The sequence below is a fragment of the Ipomoea nil genome, unplaced genomic scaffold (genome assembly GCF_001879475.1).
Source record: "Ipomoea nil cultivar Tokyo-kokei standard unplaced genomic scaffold, Asagao_1.1 scaffold2480, whole genome shotgun sequence".
In the NCBI taxonomy this organism is placed as follows: domain Eukaryota; kingdom Viridiplantae; phylum Streptophyta; class Magnoliopsida; order Solanales; family Convolvulaceae; genus Ipomoea; species Ipomoea nil.
In genome coordinates, this window is record NW_017618908.1 from 6,263,212 (window position 1) to 6,281,234 (window position 18,023).

Genomic DNA, 18,023 nt, shown 5'->3' on the forward strand with positions numbered 1-18,023 from the left:
CTACAAAATGCGTCTGTTGATATGTTAAAGTACATTCAAGACAGTTACATTTTTATATATCATTGGATGTACTTTGTAGTTTTGCATAATGTACTTTTAACATTTAAAAATTTATAATATTGACCAAATCACTATCACCCTTTTTTGTTTCTCTCTACTTTAGAGTCGTTGATCATCGCATCACTTTTTACCTAAGACTTGTTCTCTGCCTCTCACACACACATATTTTGATTAAAGAGGAGGAGGAAACCAAGCGGTTGTAGGTGATTCCCGCTCTATCTTCCTCAACCAACTCTTGCACTCTATTAGGAGGGTCTTGAATGTCTGTCCACGTCACACCATTTTAATTCTACTATAGTTCCATTTGATAATGTATATTCCTACTTGAGCTCTATTTTTTTGTTTAATTTTCCATACACACTAGTTTAATTATAGTAATCTTGAAGTATTATTTTAATTACACTTCAGGTCCCCTGTTTGGTAAAATAGTTAGTCTATAGGTCAATTTTGATTTATTTGACTACTATTAGTTGTTTGACTTGGTTTAGAAATCAATATAAGTGTTTGGTTAATTGGCTTTTTGTACTCCAAAATGCTAAAATTCAAAAAGCTACTCAAAGCAACTTTTTCAATTAGTTTTTTTGAGAAAAAAATTATATCAAACAACTATTGGCTAACCACTAATTTACCAAACACCTTTCGACAATCAACTAATGTTATTACCTAATTATACCTTCTAATTAACACAATCAGCTAACATCCATTTACCAAACATTGTCTATATATGCTCTTGCATGACTCTGGATTTTAATTTCATTTTTCATGCACAGTAGTTTCGTTATAGCAATACTAAAGTATTATTTGAATTATACAACAGTTTCATTTGACAATAATGTATTTAATTTTTTAGTTTTATTTTTCACACACACTAATTTTATTATAGTAATACTAAAGTATCATTTTAATTATACTACAGTTTCATTCGACGATCATGATCCATACAGTGATGTGTGGAGCATGGTCCATGGTATTACAACGGGCTTTTAGTGTACTGGGCCTAATAAACGATTTTCTGATAGAGCCCATCATGATCGTTAACATCGATCCTTGCACCCGATGAGCTAAGTTTTGGAGCACCATCGCCGCTCTATCTCCTCCACTCTGCTCCGCCACTCCGCACCATTTTCTCTCTCTCTCTCTCAATATTCATATATACAATTATACACACTAATGGGCTCAACTTCTACACTTTCGCTCTGCTCTCACCCAAAGGTAGCTTTCATTTTCGTCTCAGCACATACGCATATGATTCCGCTTTGAATTTTGTATCGTTTGCGTTTGTATTCATTTTATGCAATTTCAGATATATTTTAGAATCGACGATACACGGAAGCAGGGACTACAGAGCGAAGCGTTAATCAGTTCGGGGCGCTATTGTGCGTCGCGTGCGCTAGTTCAGTTTCCCGCACTTTGCATTAGTTTTAGTAGGAGTAGAAAATGCCTGCACAGGAGGAGATTAATGGTGAGAGCGGCTTCTTCAACTGGCGGTTCGTCGAGTTCTCGGAGAGTTTACCGGGAGTCCCAAGCCGAAGCCCCAGCCGTACCGATGAACGAGATTGCATCTTTTGTTCTTCCGGCGGGTGCTTTGGTCGTCGTTTCTTTCGGTATTAATATTGTTGCGTTTTCACTTTTTCAATCTGTTATGTTATTTTGTTACTGCAGTTTTCTTTCATATGCTTATTTTACTTGCATTGTATGTTGGCATTACTCTTCTGAACAGAAATGAAAGTAAATTGAGAAATGCAGTTTCTCTAAAGATGATCGATTGTAGTTCAGTAGGTTTATCTGAATTAGAGGCAGTGTCCCAATAATCTAAGCATACCTACTTACACAGATCGTTCTAATTGAACTTGAATAGTGGTTAGTCTATCAAACTCTACCAGCACAACTCCAATTCTGTGAGTCTATCATTTATTAATGGAGGAAAAAGGGCACCACAGAACATATGCAATTTTCAGAGTTGCAGTTCAGAGCACTGCTTTCTTGTGACCAATTTCTTACCTTCTAAACAATGGAAAAGATGGCAGAGTATTATGTCCTCTATGGCTCTATGAGAACCCCCTCTGGACCCTCCCATTATCAGTTCTTCAAAGGGATCTTCGGAAACACTTCTCCTTTTCTCGAATTATTTTTTGGTTGCAAATTGTGTTCAGATTCTGCAAAGTTTTTGCCTATACATTTTTTTTTAAATGGATTTTTCATGAAGCTTTTGAGAAATGTGTAGTTGAAACGTTGGAGATTTGGATTTGAGTTTCTTTTAAATAAAGAAAAACTTTCTTTGCTCCTATTTCCTTCAGTTCATAATTTACAGAACTCCCCAAAACGGGGAGGTTTGGTAGATTGATAACTATTTAGTTCAAATTGAAATATAGTGATAGCTTTGGTCAGAAACCCATAGAATTACATTTGAAACGATTCAAAAAAAAGATGAAAGTTATTCTTAAGCAAAAAAGAGTGTTGGATGATAAGTGCATGTAGATTCTTAAGCAAAAAAGAGTGTTGGATGATACATTTCCATTGTTGTTGAAGTATGAGTATATTAATGGAAGATTCCTATTCTTCACTGCATTTCCAACATAGACACAGTTCAGTGACATAAAAGTCTACTATCCCTCAAAATTTGCTGCTCAGCATTCTCCACTTTTAATTCTTATATAAATGAATAGTTAGCTTAAAGCATTTAATGAAAACAAAATAAATCCTAAAAGCATGTCTCGATTCATGTACTAATCTATTCCTTCAGTTGACAGTTTTATGGAAGCTAGTGGGGAAGTTTTTTGCACCAAAACCAGCTAGCCCTTCGTCAGAGGAAAATAAAGCCACCGAAGGCTTGAAGTGGTCATTTGCCCCTGGTACAAACTTATTATCTGGTTTTGGTCAAAAGGTCGCAAGGGAATCCAAGCAAAAGCTCAATGAGTTTGCAAAGGAACTTAGATTGTTCAGCAGTGTTGACATGTCAGGTAGACGCGCAGTTAAATTGCTATTTAATTCTCCAGAAACTACATATAGACTGTTTTTTGAGATTTGATTTATAATGGTAAACATTCAATGTCTGCTCACACCTTACCTCTACTTTATGAGGGATTTCTGATTGTTATTTCATGACTAACTGTTTGCAATCCATTGCTACTACACCTTTTAATGCCAAAATTACTGCTCTATTATTACTTTTTTTTTTTTTTTTTTTTTTTTTTTGGTGTGGTGGTCCTATGTAACTAGAGTAATATCATCCTGGATTTTCCATATCAGATAGGCCAACTTTTTTGTATATTTTTATTTTTATAAAAAGTTGCTTCTTCTTTTTGCTTCTACTCTTAGTCTCTTCAATTAGCTCTTCACTCTCTTCTATGGCCTCTACCCATCCACTTTACTTGTTACCATTCTCATACTTTATAAGAAAAGTTGGGGTTGTTGTCTTGTTGATGTGAGGAAATTTTGCCAGGGCGCAACTTTGGAGATGAAGGGCTATTTTTCCTTGCTGAGAGTTTAGCATACAATCAGGTAGCTCTATTGCCATAATGCCATCCTTGTCTCTCATCTGTGCATGCTTAAATTTCTGAGGTTTTAGGGTTATACAATTGCTTGGTTGATTGTGGTCAAACCTGTGTGTTTGTTTCACTTATGTAACAATGCTAAGGCCATGCACAAGTGGAATATATACCAGTAAAACCTAGCGTTATTAAAAATTTGGTTGCTTTACCTTGCATGTCTATTTTTCAGACTGCTGAGGAAGTGAGTTTCGCTGCTAATGGAATAACTGCAGATGGATTGAAAGCTTTTGATGGTATCCTGCAATCAAATGTTGCCCTAAAAACTCTTGACTTATCAGGAAATGCTTTCGGAGATGAAGGTGCTAAGGTAACCTCATATGGTGCTTGTTTGGCTCACATCTTATTGGAGCTTATCTATTCCAAAAAGCACAAGCTGCATCAAACACTGAAAAAAGAAAAATCAGCTTTTAAAGTTGAAAGGCAAAAAGATCTTTCGCTAGAAGCTTCACATTTTAGGCTTTTAAGAAAAGTCTCTTATTCATTAAGTTCCAGCTGTGCTAAACAAGCACATTGTTATACACGTCTCCTGGGAGATAATCTAATTTTATTCAAAGCTTGAATGCTGGAAATATTATAAAATAAAGAAAAAATGAATACCAAGAAGATGAAATATAATTTAATACTGTTTCAAAGTAAAATGACAAGGGTATAAGAAGCTACTAGATGCAGTCCAGAAACTGAGGAAAAGCAAAATACAATTATACAAAAATGATTTTGGATTAGATTGTGGTAGTTTCTGTTTTCAGTTTCACCATTAGTGAAGTTATATTGTATAGTGGCTTTCTCTTGCTTGACAGTGTCTATCTGAAATTCTGGTGGATAATGCTGGTATTCAAAAGCTCCAACTAAACAGTACTGGCATAGGAGATGAGGTTAGCATCATTTTAATGCTGTAAAGGTTCTATAAACAGTTAGATGAATAATACTCTTCTTACAGATGATATTATCCCCTTGCAGGGAGCCAAGGCAATTGCTGAGATGCTCAAGAAAAATTCAAACTTGCGTGTCCTTGAACTAAACAACAATTTAATTGACTATTCTGTATGATTTGGAGTATATATACTATATAGTTCTGCCTCATTCTATATTTTCTGCTCTACCACAGTCCACATATTTTCTAAATAAAACTTTTCTTCTCCTTCATTTAAATGTGGAGGTAGGGATTTTCAGGTCTTGCTGAAGCCCTACTTGAGAATAAAAGTTTACAATCCTTATACCTCAGGTGTAAAATTATTTCTGTTTTGTACCTTAAAGTAGTAATAGTAATAATTAAATTTATTTATTTATTTATTTATTTTGTTTCAATGTAATTACACTGTTGGCTATGAATACGTCATTATTACAGATGTTGTTTTTGGGGTTTAAGAATGCATTAAACCTATATTATTATTTTATCTCCTTAATTTACATTACTTTTGAATTGTGAATGTTTGAAGTGGCAATTATGGAGGTGCATTAGGGGCTGCTGCCCTGGCCAAAGGGCTGGAAGGGAACAAATCTGTACTGGTACTTTTTCATTTAGTATGTTTGCCATTTGCCTTTTTCTGGAAGGAGTTTCTGCATCAAATTTAAGTGACTTTTATATTATGCCAGGAAATTTATTTGCACGGGAACTCTATAGGTGATGAAGGCGTGCGTGCCCTAATGTCTGGCTTATTTTCACGCAGAGGTTTTCTTACAGCATTAACCATTCTCTGAAGCCACTTGCATGCTTTAATTTTTTCACAGGTTTACTCGAATTGATTATCATAATATCTCTGTAGGGAAACTTGTGAGGCTGGACATTAGTAACAATTCCATCAGTGCTGAGGGTGTCTTTCATGTTGCTGAACATGTCAAGAAGAGCAAAAGCTTGCAGTGGTTGAACCTTTATATGAATGATATTAAGGATGAGGTGACTGTCAATAAATATTGAACGTTTTATATTTTGTTTTCATTCTTTGATTTTTTTTTTAAAAAAAAAACCCTTTTGTTTCTAGAGAAGTAAACAAAACTCATACCTTGTTTTAACTCCCAACTGTATTGTTCATTCATCAAATATTAAGAATATCTTCCTACTCCATAGAGGTTAAATGAAATATTTTGAGAAATCCTTAAATGAACATTGACTTTTGCATCTCCATCTTGCTTTTTACCTATCAGTGATAATGTGATTTTTGGTAGTTTACTAGAACTCTGATGGTTGTCAACAGTGTTGGGGAGGTACAACATGTCAACATGAAAGATTTGTTTGACTGACCACAACGTCTATTGATACATTCACTTAGTCTTTTCCTTGTGAATGTCCCAGGGAGTTGAAAAATTAGCAGAAGCTTTGAGGGAGAATCGTTCAATAGTTAACCTAGATCTTGTGAGTTCAATATCTTATCTTTCATGGCCATTTCATTCCCCACCCCAAGTATTAGGTCTTGTTTCAAGGTTGGGCTTGGTAACTTGGTTTAATGGTCAATGCTCAACCTTGAAGCCTTAGATGCTATTATATTGGGGTGTTTGTTTTATTTTCAAACACAAAATAAATACCTTGACCTTGTTGACAATATGGGTTGGGGGATTTTTGCAGGGAGGCAATGATATACATGCCCATGGTATTAGTGTTATTGCACGAGTTCTGAAGGATAATTCTGTCATCACAGTTGTGAGTAATCAAGCTGCAATCTCTTCTCAGTTTGATGTAAATTTACATTTACATAATATGCATCTCTTTCACCCTCGTACACAGTTGGAACTTGGTTATAATCCTATTGGACCTGACGGTGCAAAGGCATTAGCTGAAGTTCTTAAATTTCATGGGAATATAAAGGACCTCATGCTTGGTTGGTGTCAGGTAATCAATCCACTGATGGCATCTTCATATTTTCCATCCAGCCTTGTCAAGTTCTTTTATGATGAGTTTGTATCTACCATACAGATAGGGGCCAAAGGTGCAGAATATATTGCAGATATGTTGAAATATAATGGTACCTTATCAAGTCTAGACCTGCGGGCTAATGGACTTAGAGATGAGGTTTGTTTCTACTAATTTATTCTCTACATTGAATGTGCACTTGTGCAAAAATATCTTTTATTTTGTTTTGTGCCTTCTTTGCAGGGTGCTATCTGTCTGGCTAACAGTTTAAAGGTGGTGAATGAAGCATTGGTGTCACTGAATTTGGGGTTCAATGAAATTAGAGTATGTTCTTTCCAGAGTAGTAAATTTCAGCCCCAAGAAAGTTGTTTCTTTCAACATATTTATGAACTTGTTTCACAGGATGAAGGAGCATTTGCAATTTCTCAAGCACTCAAGGCCAATGAAGATGTGAGGCTGACTTCTATTAATCTTTCCAACAACTTCTTTACCAAATTGGGACAGGTAAAGCACCACCCCCTCTCTTACTGGATCCAACAATTTCATACGATACTCATTACTCAATTAGACTTCAACATTATGCAGACTGCCCTCTCAGATGCGAAAGACCATGTATACGAGATGACTGAGAGGGAGCTCAATGTTCTTTTCTAGACGAGCAAATACAGTTTTCCATTTTTCCCCAATTGCAAGCTGAACTGCGCCCATTCATTCGTTGGATGCTGATATCTTTCAGAGTGTTTGTTATAAGCAAGTATCTTGTGCTACTTGTTAGTCTCAGATTTGAGCGAGGGAATATAGGAAATTTTGGTATTGAGAGAGAGGGAGGGTGAAGTGGTGAGGGGGTGTATAGTCATTTTTGAAGATGTCTCAAATTTGATGTTGTCATATTTTCATCAAATGTGTAGATTGTATCCTACTATCCTCTCAGCTTATGATACTATCGGTATCTTACTCTGATCACATAGTATCAGACTTTATTACTCTTATCACATAGTTTCCGTGTAGATTAAAGCAACGCTCCAATTAACTAGATGTACAATCCCTCCAAGCAGCATCGATGTCACTTTAAGGATGTGTGAATGAGAGACATAATTGTATCACTTATTTGAGCATCACATTTTCTAGTTCTCGCATTTAAACACGAAAGGGACAAAACAAATATCAGACAAACCAATGGTCCCCATGAGATAGTAAGTGACTACATCCTACAACTACACTTACATAGGATACTATATTGTCTGCCCTACAACTACACTTACATAGGATGCTATATTTTCTGCAACCGTATAGTATCGCATAACATATTTTTGGACTTAATCTTCCGTCTCAACCCCTTTTCTCACAGTGGTCCAGTTTCTGTAAGTCTTGGATTTGAGAACTAAATAAATTAAATTTAGGGATTTATGAGCATGTGGTGTTTCATAAGTAGAATTGGCGATGATTATTTGGGAGAAAAGATGAAAACGTTCATTTATAAATGACTTATCTAAAAGGAATAATGAAGGTCATGCCGTCATGCCAATTGAAACGTATATGCATTAATAAGAGGGAAATTGATTATTATAGGCATTTTCCTTTTGTGTTGGACAAAATTAGGACATTGAATATTTTTGGACAGTCAAGGGAAATTCGAATTTGGGAAATGCGATTAGGCTGAAAAACACATTTCCCAAACTCGGTCGAAATAATTGATATTCTCTCCCCCGTCAACATCAGACGCATTTGGAAAATGCGGGTGATGTATAAAATAAGCCAAACGCATTTTCCAAATGCGGATATAGTATACGTGTAATCCGCATTTGGAAAAAATATTCTGACTTCTCTCTAAAAATCGAGACCAACGCTGCTCGCAAATTTGCCATCGCGAAGGTGAAAAACCGGCCGATCCAGAGACGATCGGAAGCAGCATAGACGATCGCAAAAGGAAGCTGAGTGATGCAGAGGATACGCAAGAGCCTCCAGCTACTAAAGAGGAGATGAATCGAAGATTGACGAAGGACGTGGGAGGAATTCGAACGCAACATCAAACGGTTACAAAATCGACGACTGATTTCGGTCGATCGCTTCCAGCGATCGTAAAAAAGTGAGGTAGGTGTCTCGATGGCTCTGATGAGTTCAGAAATCGAGGAGATACTAGAATTGTGTTTCTCAAATGCGGAAATGCCTCTTAGCAAAATACGTAAGCCGCATTTGGAAAATGCGTTTGGTATATTTTATACGTCAAACGCATTTCCCAAATGCGACTATTCCCTGGAATAGAAAACTTCCATTCGAGTTTGAAAAATACGTTTTTCAACACAATCGCATTTTTCAAACTCGAATTTCACATGACTGTCCACAAATAGTCAGCGTCCTATTTTTGTCCAACCTATTGTTGACGGTCATATAACAGTCAATTTCCCTTAATAAGACCAGCATGTAACTCATCTAAAATAATAATGAAGGTCCATATGGGTAGCTTAGTTAGTTACCATGATAAACTTTGAGAACAATGACTCAGGATCGAGTCTCATCCGGCAGGGGATAATTTGAAAGAAGCGGGTCAATGACCGAAATGGGCAGGCAACTTAATCTTTTTTAAGAAGGAAAAACTCATTTTGGGTAACTTAAGAAGGAAAAAAACTCATTTTGTGGACACGCGTTTCTGCATTTTAGTCAAAAAGAAATTCATTTAGAATTTTTGGGAAACTCATTTACTACTCACATTTCAATTAATCCAAGTCCGAAATTTCCTCTATATTGTACAACTATAAAAAAGTGTCAGTTTCTTTTCTCATTTTGGATCATTTCTGTCAAAAACCCATTTGAAAGTTACGTTTTGTGGTCTTCCTACTTGACACAAAAGCAGAGTAAAAAAAAGGTGTAGAAATGGTGATATTGACCTGTTGAGCTCCATTTCCAAAGCTACTCTATCGAGACTTTTTTTTTTTTTTTTTTTTTTTTTTTGAGAATTACTCTATCGAGACTCTGGATCTGTACAAGAGCCCCAGGCCATGACGACGGCGAGACTGCGTTCTCCGGCGGCACTAGCAGTTGCGCTTCTTCTGTGGCTCGTCCACTTCTCCGACGCGTCGGCCTCGTCTTTTCCGGAAGAAAACAAGGGCGAGGAAGGCGTTATCGGATATGGTTACAAAGTTATTTCAGTTGGCGCAGATTCCACTGCAACTTCTCTCACTGCTAAGCTTCAGCTCATCAAAAAATCCTCTGTTTTTGGACCTGATATTCCCTCACTCAACCTTGTTGCCAGGTTTCATTACTATAATTGTGTAAAATTTTTGTTGTAAAAGTATTTTCTGTATTTAAAAATTTCTTAAAAGTGTGTTTTCATCTTCTAACAGCTTTGAAACAAGCGAGCGTCTGAGAGTCCGAATAACGGACGCTAACAACCAGAGATGGGAGGTTCCACATGACGTCATCCCCCGCCAACAACCGCCGCCGGAGGCGGAAGCCTTCCAACCGTTGATCGGAAACTTCCTCCAACGTTCGATCTCCTCGCCCAATTCCGACCTGGTATTCACTCTACAGAACACAACCACGAGCCCGTTCGGCTTCACGGTCCACCGTCGTTCCACCGGCGACGTCCTCTTCGACACCTCGCCGGTGGCAAACCGTCCTGAGACTCTGTTCATCTTCAAAGACCAGTACCTCCAGCTCTCCTCCTCGCTGCCGGCCGACAGAGCGAACCTCTACGGCCTGGGAGAGCACACCAAGGGGTCTCTCAAGCTCAGTCACAACCAGACGCTGACTCTGTGGAATGCCGACATTGGAAGCGCCAATCTCGACCTCAATTTGTACGGCTCCCACGCTTTCTACATGGACGTCCGATCGCCCGCGGGAGCCACTCATGGAGTGTTCCTCCTGAGCAGTAACGGCATGGATGTTGTGTACAACGGCGATAGGATCACTTACAAAGTCATCGGAGGGATTATCGATTTGTATTTCTTTGCCGGACCATCTCCTCCGGCGGTGATGGATCAATACACTCAACTTATCGGCCGTCCCACCGCTATGCCATATTGGTCTTTTGGTATGAAATCATTAATCAACTTTGCTTCTATTTTTATGCAACTTCATTTTCCATTTCATTTGCTTGATTCATTCATTTGGAAATCTAGGGGTTTTTTTTTTTAAGTACTGTTACAATTAGTATTTATTCATATCTTTCTCAACCTATCGAAGTATAAAGAGTCAGTATTGCGCTCACTAGGGCTTGAACACATGACCTCCCATTTGGGAGAGTCACTTCATGTCACTCGACCACAAGTTCATTGGCAATTTGGCATTTGGAAATCTAGTTAGTTGCACTGTTTTATTTGAAAGTAAAACTAAGTTGCATTAATAGTGTTTTTTTTTTTGTAATGGATGCAGGTTTCCACCAGTGCAAATGGGGTTACAAGAGTGTTTATGATATTGAAAATGTAGTTGCTAATTATGCAAAAGCTGGAATTCCTTTGGAAGTTATGTGGACTGATATTGATTACATGGATGCTTACAAGGATTTTACACTAGATCCAATTAACTTTCCTTTGGACCTGATGAAGAAGTTTGTTTATAGGCTTCATCAAAATGGTCAAAAATATGTGCTAATTATTGATCCAGGTAAACTAGTATGTATTATGTGCTTGATTGAAACATCCCTTACCTACCTACCCTCACAAATTATAAAGAATATAAAAATTAGTATAATGATCATGCTACTTTATCACAGGTATTAGTATTAATGATACTTATGGGACTTACATCAGAGGGATGGCAGCTGACATCTTCATAAAGAATGATAATAATAAGCCATATAAAGGAGTTGTTTGGCCAGGAGATGTTTACTATCCTGATTTTCTGAATCCATCTGCTGGGATCTTCTGGAGCAATGAAATAAACAAGTTCCACACTCAACTCCCTCTAGATGGCATTTGGCTTGACATGAATGAGTTATCAAATTTCATATCTTCACCTGTCGCTCCATCTACCCTTGAAGATCCTCCTTACAAGATCAACAATTGGGGAACTAAAGAATCGATAAATCATAAAACAGTTCGAGCTACTGCTGTGCATTTCGGTAATGTTACAGAGTATAATGCCCACAACCTCTATGGGTTTTTAGAGTCCAAAGCAACGAATGCTGGGTTGGTGAAAATCACCAGTAAAAGGCCATTTATACTTTCTAGATCAACATTTCCTGGCTCTGGGAAATACACTGCACATTGGACTGGAGACAATGCTGCTACTTGGAATGACTTGGCGTATTCCATTCCAAGTATTTTAAATTCTGGATTGTTTGCGATACCAATGGTTGGGGCAGATATATGTGGATTTAATGGAAACACAACTGAAGAACTCTGTCGACGATGGATTCAGGTACCAATTCACTGCTTTTATTGTTTCTTTATATTCAAATGTCAATATTGTCTGCTTCAATTCATAAGGAAAACCAGTTGAGTTCTATTAAAAGTAGTGGGAATGTGGCTTTTATTCTTATCCTGTTCCTATAAAGTATGATTTTGATTACTTTATTCTCAAAGAAGTAAATTTTAATGCAGCTTGGGGCTTTTTATCCGTTTGCAAGAGACCACTCTATAAAGGATTCAATCCGTCAAGAACTCTATGTTTGGGATTCGGTTGCTGCTACAGCTAAGAAGGTCCTTTCACTCCGTTACCAGTTACTTCCATATTTTTACACATTGATGTATGAAGCTCACATGAAAGGAACTCCAATTGCACGCCCTCTTTTCTTCTCATTCCCTCGAGACACCAACACATATGATATTAGTTCACAGTTTCTTCTTGGCAAGGGTGTCATGATCTCGCCTGTATTGAAACCAGGAGAAAACTCAGTTAACGCCTATTTCCCAGCTGGAGTCTGGTTTGATCTCTTCAATTATTCGCATTCTGTGAGTTTGAAACACGGAAAATATGTCACATTGGAGGCACCACCCGATCACATCAATGTACATGTTCGCGAAGGCAATATATTGGCTATGCAAGGGGAGGCAATGACTACACAAGCTGCTCGGGAAACAACGTTCAAACTCCTAGTCGTTCTGAGCAGCAGCAAGAACAGCACTGGGAAACTATTCCTAGACGACGGGGAGGAAGTGGAGATGGGAAATGGCGGAGGGAGGTGGACGCGAGTGAAATTCAGCAGCAACACGGTTGGCAACACAGTCGTGGTCGAATCAAAAGTGAGAAATGCAGAGTTTGCATTATCCAAGAAATGGGTGATTGAAAAGGTGACATTTCTGGGTTTGAAGCATGTAAGACACCTGAACAGCTATAAACTTGGCCAAAAAATGGGATCAAAATGGAAACAGAGCCGAAGAATGATGGCAGATATCAGAGTGGGTGAAGAGTTTAGTGTGGTGGAAGTGTCAGGGATGGCAATTCCGGTTGGGAAGGAGTTCAGACTGGAGTTCAGTGCTAATATATAGACAGTTTTGCTATGCTAATAAACTCCAGAGAGTTAATAATGACAACCGGAAGGAGTTCAGACTGGAGTTCAGTGCTAATATATAGACAGTTTTGCTATGCTAATAAACTCCAGACAGTTAATAATGATTATTACTGTTTCAGTGTTACCATTTTAATATTTTCCGGAGCATGAAGGGTAAAAAAACAATCGCCCACCGTGGGGCTCGAACCCACGACCACAAGGTTAAGAGCCTTGCGCTCTACCAACTGAGCTAGACGGGCCGTTGGATTATGGCATCTAATTGTTTCTTAAGAAGGGATTAGTTAAAAATAAAAACAAATGTTCCGTTATTATGCTACAGGGAAAATTATTGGCTATACCAGAAGTCCAAAACTAAGACACTGTCTAGTTTTGTATTAACTCATACGAAGTTTACAATACCAAATGAAAGTAGGGATTTGCATTTTGGTTCGGATTAGTTGAACTGAGTTGAAACCAAATTAAACGGTTAGGTTTTGGTTGATTATTAAAAATCCATTGGTTTTTATATTTTATAAATTTAATTGTTTCGGTTTGGTTCGGATGGCAGATGCAGGTGAAAAAGTTGGTTCAGTTTTAACATGTTTTAGATTGAGAAATTTGAAATATACATTGTGGATTTGTTGTTTAGATTTTCAAATTTAAATTATTAGTAAAAATAAATAATTAATTGCACAAGAGAATTAGTTAAGGAATGTTTGAGTTCCCAAACCGATCCGAATGATTTTATTTTTTCAAAATTGAAACCAAACCGAACTAAAAAAATTTTAAAAAATAAAAATAAAAATAAAAACAAAAACTGTGACGCCCACCTCTACTTTGAAGTATTTTTTGAGTGTCTATGAAAACTCGCAGTCACTACCTTACGATGTGTAACTTGGCGTTGCTCCAATACCTAATATACTCCGTATTTGTTTAACATTAAAATGATGAATATATTAAAGAAAATAATTTAAAAAATTAATAAAACAAAATCTTTTTTAAAAGAATAAACTCAATTCTAAAATTAAAAACATATGTATATATGTTTACCAAATAGATCAAGTTAGTTTTCTACATGGCCGCCGCCTCCCTGAAGTAAGAGGATCGGAGGCGGAAGCTCAATTTCCTTACAATCAAGCTCAAGCTAGACCGAAAACTCCTTTGAAATCAACTGCCTCTAATCGTCTTCCCCTGCCGCCATCTCCACTGCAAAGAGCGTCTGCCTTCATTGTCTTCTCTGCCTTCACCGTCTTCTCATCCAATCTCCGCCTTCGCCACCGGTTACGCCTTGCCCCACCCCTCCATCCCCACCGCTACCGGTTGTTACTCAATTATTTTCACATTGTTGTTTCCCTTTGCTTTGTTTTATTGGTTTAGTTTTGTTTGCAGTTTCAGTGTTTTTTTTCCTCTCGTTGTTTTGATGAGTTTCTTCCTCGCGTTTACTTGCTAGTAAAATTCAGCAGCAACAACGTTGGCAACACAGTCGTGGTTGAATCAAAAGTGGCAAATGCAAACTGTGTTGCTATGCTAATAAACTCCAGAGTCCAGACAGTTAATAATAATGAACAATACTGCTGTAACCATTCCTTCTTTCGATGGAAGGGGAAGGGTAAAAGACAAATTGCCCACCATGGGACTCAAACCCACGACCACAAGGTTAAGAGCCTTGCGCTCTATCAACTGAGCTAGACAGGCTGTTGTATTATGGCGTCTAATTATATTTTACTGTTAAAGAGATTGATTTAAAATTAAAAAAAAAATGTTCCGTTATTGTGCTACGGGGAAAATTATTGGCTATACCAAAAGTCCAAAAACAGTGTCTAGTTTTGTATTAACTCATACCGAGCTTACAATACCAATGAAAGTGGCAAATTATGTTGTGCAACCGTGTGCACCATGATGTATACACACAGAATTGGATTCATAATTTTTATATTATAGATTCATAATATTTATACTATAGATTCATAATTATTGAACTTTATATTCACAATTGCAAAACTCTATGTTCATAATTTTCAATGTTTATATTCCCAATTGTTGAACTCTGTATTCATAAATCACTGAACTATATATGTTCATAATTTGATAACTATACAGTTTAGAAATTATGAATCTATAGTATAGAAATTATGAATCTACAGTTTAGAAATTATGAATGTATAGTATAGAAATGATGGATCTATAGTATAAAAATGATGGATCCAATTTCGTGTGCATCTTGTATGGTGCATACGGTTGCACAACATAACGCTCCCTTTCAAGTAGGGATGGACAATTGGGCATTTTGATCGGTTTGGATTAGTTGAATCGAACTGAAACCAAATTAAACGGTTAGGTTTTGGTTTATTATTAAAAATTGATTGGTTTTATATTTTATAAACCAAATAGTTTCGGTTTGGTTCGAATGGCAGACACAGGTGAAGAAGTCAGTTTGGTTGGATATGTTTTAGATTGGAAAATTTGAAATATGCATTGTGGACTTGTTGTTTAGATTTTTAAATTTAAATTATTAATGAAAATAAATAAATAATTATGTTCGCAAGAGAATTAGTTAGGAAATGTTTGAGCTCTCAAACCGAATCGAACTAAAATTTGAAATCGAATGGTTTCATTTTTTCAAAACCGAACCCAAAAAAAAAAAAAAAAAAAAAAATCGAACTGAAAACCAAAACACACACACCCCTACTTTCGAGTATTTTTTTGAGTGACGATGGAAACTTGCAGTCTACCCTAGGCTATGTAACTTGGCGTTGCTCCAATACCCAATATATTTGTTTAGCATTAAAACGATGAATATATTAAAATATATTAAATAAAATATTTAAAAAAGGGAAAATTTAAAAATATATTTAATGGACCCAAGTTGCTCCCTCACAAAGAAAATGGAAAAACCAGAGACGGTTCCTTATCAAGGAGCTCCGCCTCTACTGAGGCTCGATCTTATAACTTCTCATACGTGAGAGTCGCTACATGTCATCTAAGTACAAAGTGCTTGACAACACTAATCATTTCTAAATTCGTTGATAACTATGAAACCTTTATAGTTATTTTCCTTACCAATTTATTATCAACCTCATAAAATAATTAATTGATAGCATTAGAAACAAAAAAGATCTAAGTCATGATTAATAAACACACACAGAGTTTATTACAATCATAATCTCAAATTCTCATTAAGAACAACACACATCAAGTTATTGCTATGTACCATATATATTAAATTAATAACAACCATAATAGATTGACAATTCAAATATCAATTGATCAATTAGCAAATTAAGCATTGGTCACTACTTAATATACTAAAATAATAATGGAATTCAACATGATAAATTGATAAATACTTACAATTGTTTGGCAAAATTATGAACAATAAGAGCGTGGAGATTGATCCAATACCCTGAGTCCCTCCTTGCTAGAGTTTATAAAGCCCGATATTATCCTACACACTCCTTTTTTTTTATGCTAAATTCGGGGGAAACCCTTCTTTCATTTGGCGAAGCATCCTTGAATCTCATAATGTGCTTAGAAATGGAGTGAGATGGATAGTGGGGGATGGAGCCTCTATTAGAGTTTGGGGTGATCCTTTGCTACCTAACAATGATTGTTCTTTTATTCAAACTCCTTTAGCATATCGTCTAAGGGAAGCAAATGTGGAGCTATCAAGATTTTCATGAATGGTTGGAGCTACATTTTAAGTCTTTGCCTACTAACCATTTATGTTTACTTATTTTTGTTTGTTGGAAGCTTTGGGAGGCGAGAAATGAGAAAGTCTGGAATCATGTGGTCATCCCTGCTCATACTACTTTTAGGGGTGCTCAAGTCTTTTTTCATGAATTGGTGGCTGCCAATTCTGGTCAGGTTACCACATTGAATACGCTTGCTCAGATTGCCCGTTGGACTAAACCTCCGATGGGTTGGAAGAAGTTGAATATGGATGCAGCGTTGGATTTTACTCAAAAGAAAATGGACTTCAAGCTTGTGTTGAGGGATGAAAATGGACATTGTACTGCTGCTAAAGAGGTCCATTGGCCTGGTATCTTCTGTTGAAAAAATAGTATTAAAATGGCATTTTGAGTGATTATTTTGTGGTACAAATATATGTGGGATTCACTTCCAATTTGGGTCGGGTCAATGTGGATTCGGGTTCTTCGTAGTGAGACGAAGAATTTGATATAATGTAAGCTCAAAATGGGTAATAGGTGAATGAGAAATTGATTCTCAAAAGTGAACCTATTTGAGAGAAGTCAAAAACTTAAGTTTAGATGCTAATTAAAATTAGCATTCTAATAACATTCGTTGCACTGCACGAAAGTTGGTGCTTAAGTGGATTAAGCTTTGAAACCTTAATTATAAAGTTTTGGAATTGGGATGCACCTTTCGTGGCTTAATGATGCATGGACGAAAGGTGCATGCACGAAAGTTCCTTTGTTTTGAAAGCTTAATTAAGCTTTGGAATTGGGAATGTAGCAAATATGCATAGACGAATGTTGCATGGAATTGAAAAGTTCCGTGCTCCTTTCGTGCTTATGTGTGAGCTCCTTTTGTGACTTTTAGATTTGGTGAGCACGAATCAATGTTATATGCATTGATTCGTGTTGCACCGTTTCGGTGCTTGCGGACCACTCGGGTGTGATTTGCGGTCCCAATTCGTTAAACTTTTGGATTTATACGAACTTCTCGGTTACTCAGATATTTTGAACTAGGTCGTTATGGTCGATACGAATTAATCGGAATTAAGTTCGTGACCGTTGATATTATTTCGATAATAAGTACGACCGTTTCAAACGTTATTATCCAATTATTAAATTGGATTAATGTTGGGTTTTATGTGCCATGAATATGCTATTAAATCCTAAATCTCCTATATAAACATGTTGTGGGAGCAATTTTTTTTCAAGAAAAAGTGACAGTGATAGAGAGAAAGTGAGAAACAACACAAGAACACACACACTGAAATTCTCTTTTCTTCTCAAAATTCTGCTCCTACTCCATTCTTGAAGCTGTGTTTTGCCCGTGCTCTTGTTTGCCGGGTTCGTTCGTTTGGGTGCTCAAACGTCGAACCGTTGTACGTTTTATCCTGGGAAACCTAGGCCACAACGCTCCTAGCACTTTTGGGAGGTGGCAAGTAAGG

At 36.9% G+C, this 18,023-nt stretch overlaps 2 protein-coding genes and 1 non-coding gene across 4 annotated transcripts; 2 read left to right on the plus strand and 1 right to left on the minus strand.

Annotated features, from left to right (window-relative positions):
* The first annotated feature begins 1,113 nt into the window (after nucleotides 1-1,113).
* LOC109153116 (protein NLRC3) lies at nucleotides 1,114-7,419 on the plus strand. The gene is made up of 18 exons (XM_019300898.1): nucleotides 1,114-1,272; nucleotides 1,364-1,664; nucleotides 2,811-3,020; nucleotides 3,503-3,561; nucleotides 3,781-3,918; nucleotides 4,409-4,483; nucleotides 4,569-4,652; nucleotides 4,772-4,833; nucleotides 5,048-5,117; nucleotides 5,205-5,280; nucleotides 5,375-5,505; nucleotides 5,902-5,961; nucleotides 6,172-6,246; nucleotides 6,331-6,435; nucleotides 6,520-6,615; nucleotides 6,700-6,780; nucleotides 6,859-6,960; nucleotides 7,042-7,419. The coding sequence occupies exons 1-18, from the start codon at nucleotides 1,231-1,233 to the stop codon at nucleotides 7,108-7,110; spliced, it is 1,836 nt and encodes a 611-aa protein (XP_019156443.1). The 5' UTR covers nucleotides 1,114-1,230; the 3' UTR covers nucleotides 7,111-7,419.
* A 1,856-nt stretch (nucleotides 7,420-9,275) lies between these two features.
* Nucleotides 9,276-13,042, plus strand: LOC109152974 (alpha-glucosidase-like). 2 transcript variants are annotated; one of them, XM_019300680.1, is made up of 6 exons: nucleotides 9,276-9,380; nucleotides 9,421-9,706; nucleotides 9,798-10,486; nucleotides 10,828-11,058; nucleotides 11,168-11,814; nucleotides 11,997-13,042. In XM_019300680.1, exons 2-6 carry the CDS (start codon nucleotides 9,453-9,455, stop codon nucleotides 12,882-12,884), a joined length of 2,709 nt encoding a protein of 902 aa, XP_019156225.1. In that variant the 5' UTR covers nucleotides 9,276-9,380; nucleotides 9,421-9,452; the 3' UTR covers nucleotides 12,885-13,042. The 2 variants fall into 2 exon arrangements, with proteins under 2 accessions (XP_019156225.1, XP_019156226.1); XM_019300681.1 differs by having other exon boundaries at nucleotides 9,276-9,369; nucleotides 9,423-9,706.
* Nucleotides 13,043-13,073: 31 nt separating this feature from the next.
* TRNAK-CUU lies at nucleotides 13,074-13,146 on the minus strand. Its single transcript has one exon. It is a non-coding gene; the product is annotated as a tRNA-Lys (tRNA).
* Between the last annotated feature and the right edge of the window lie 4,877 nt (nucleotides 13,147-18,023).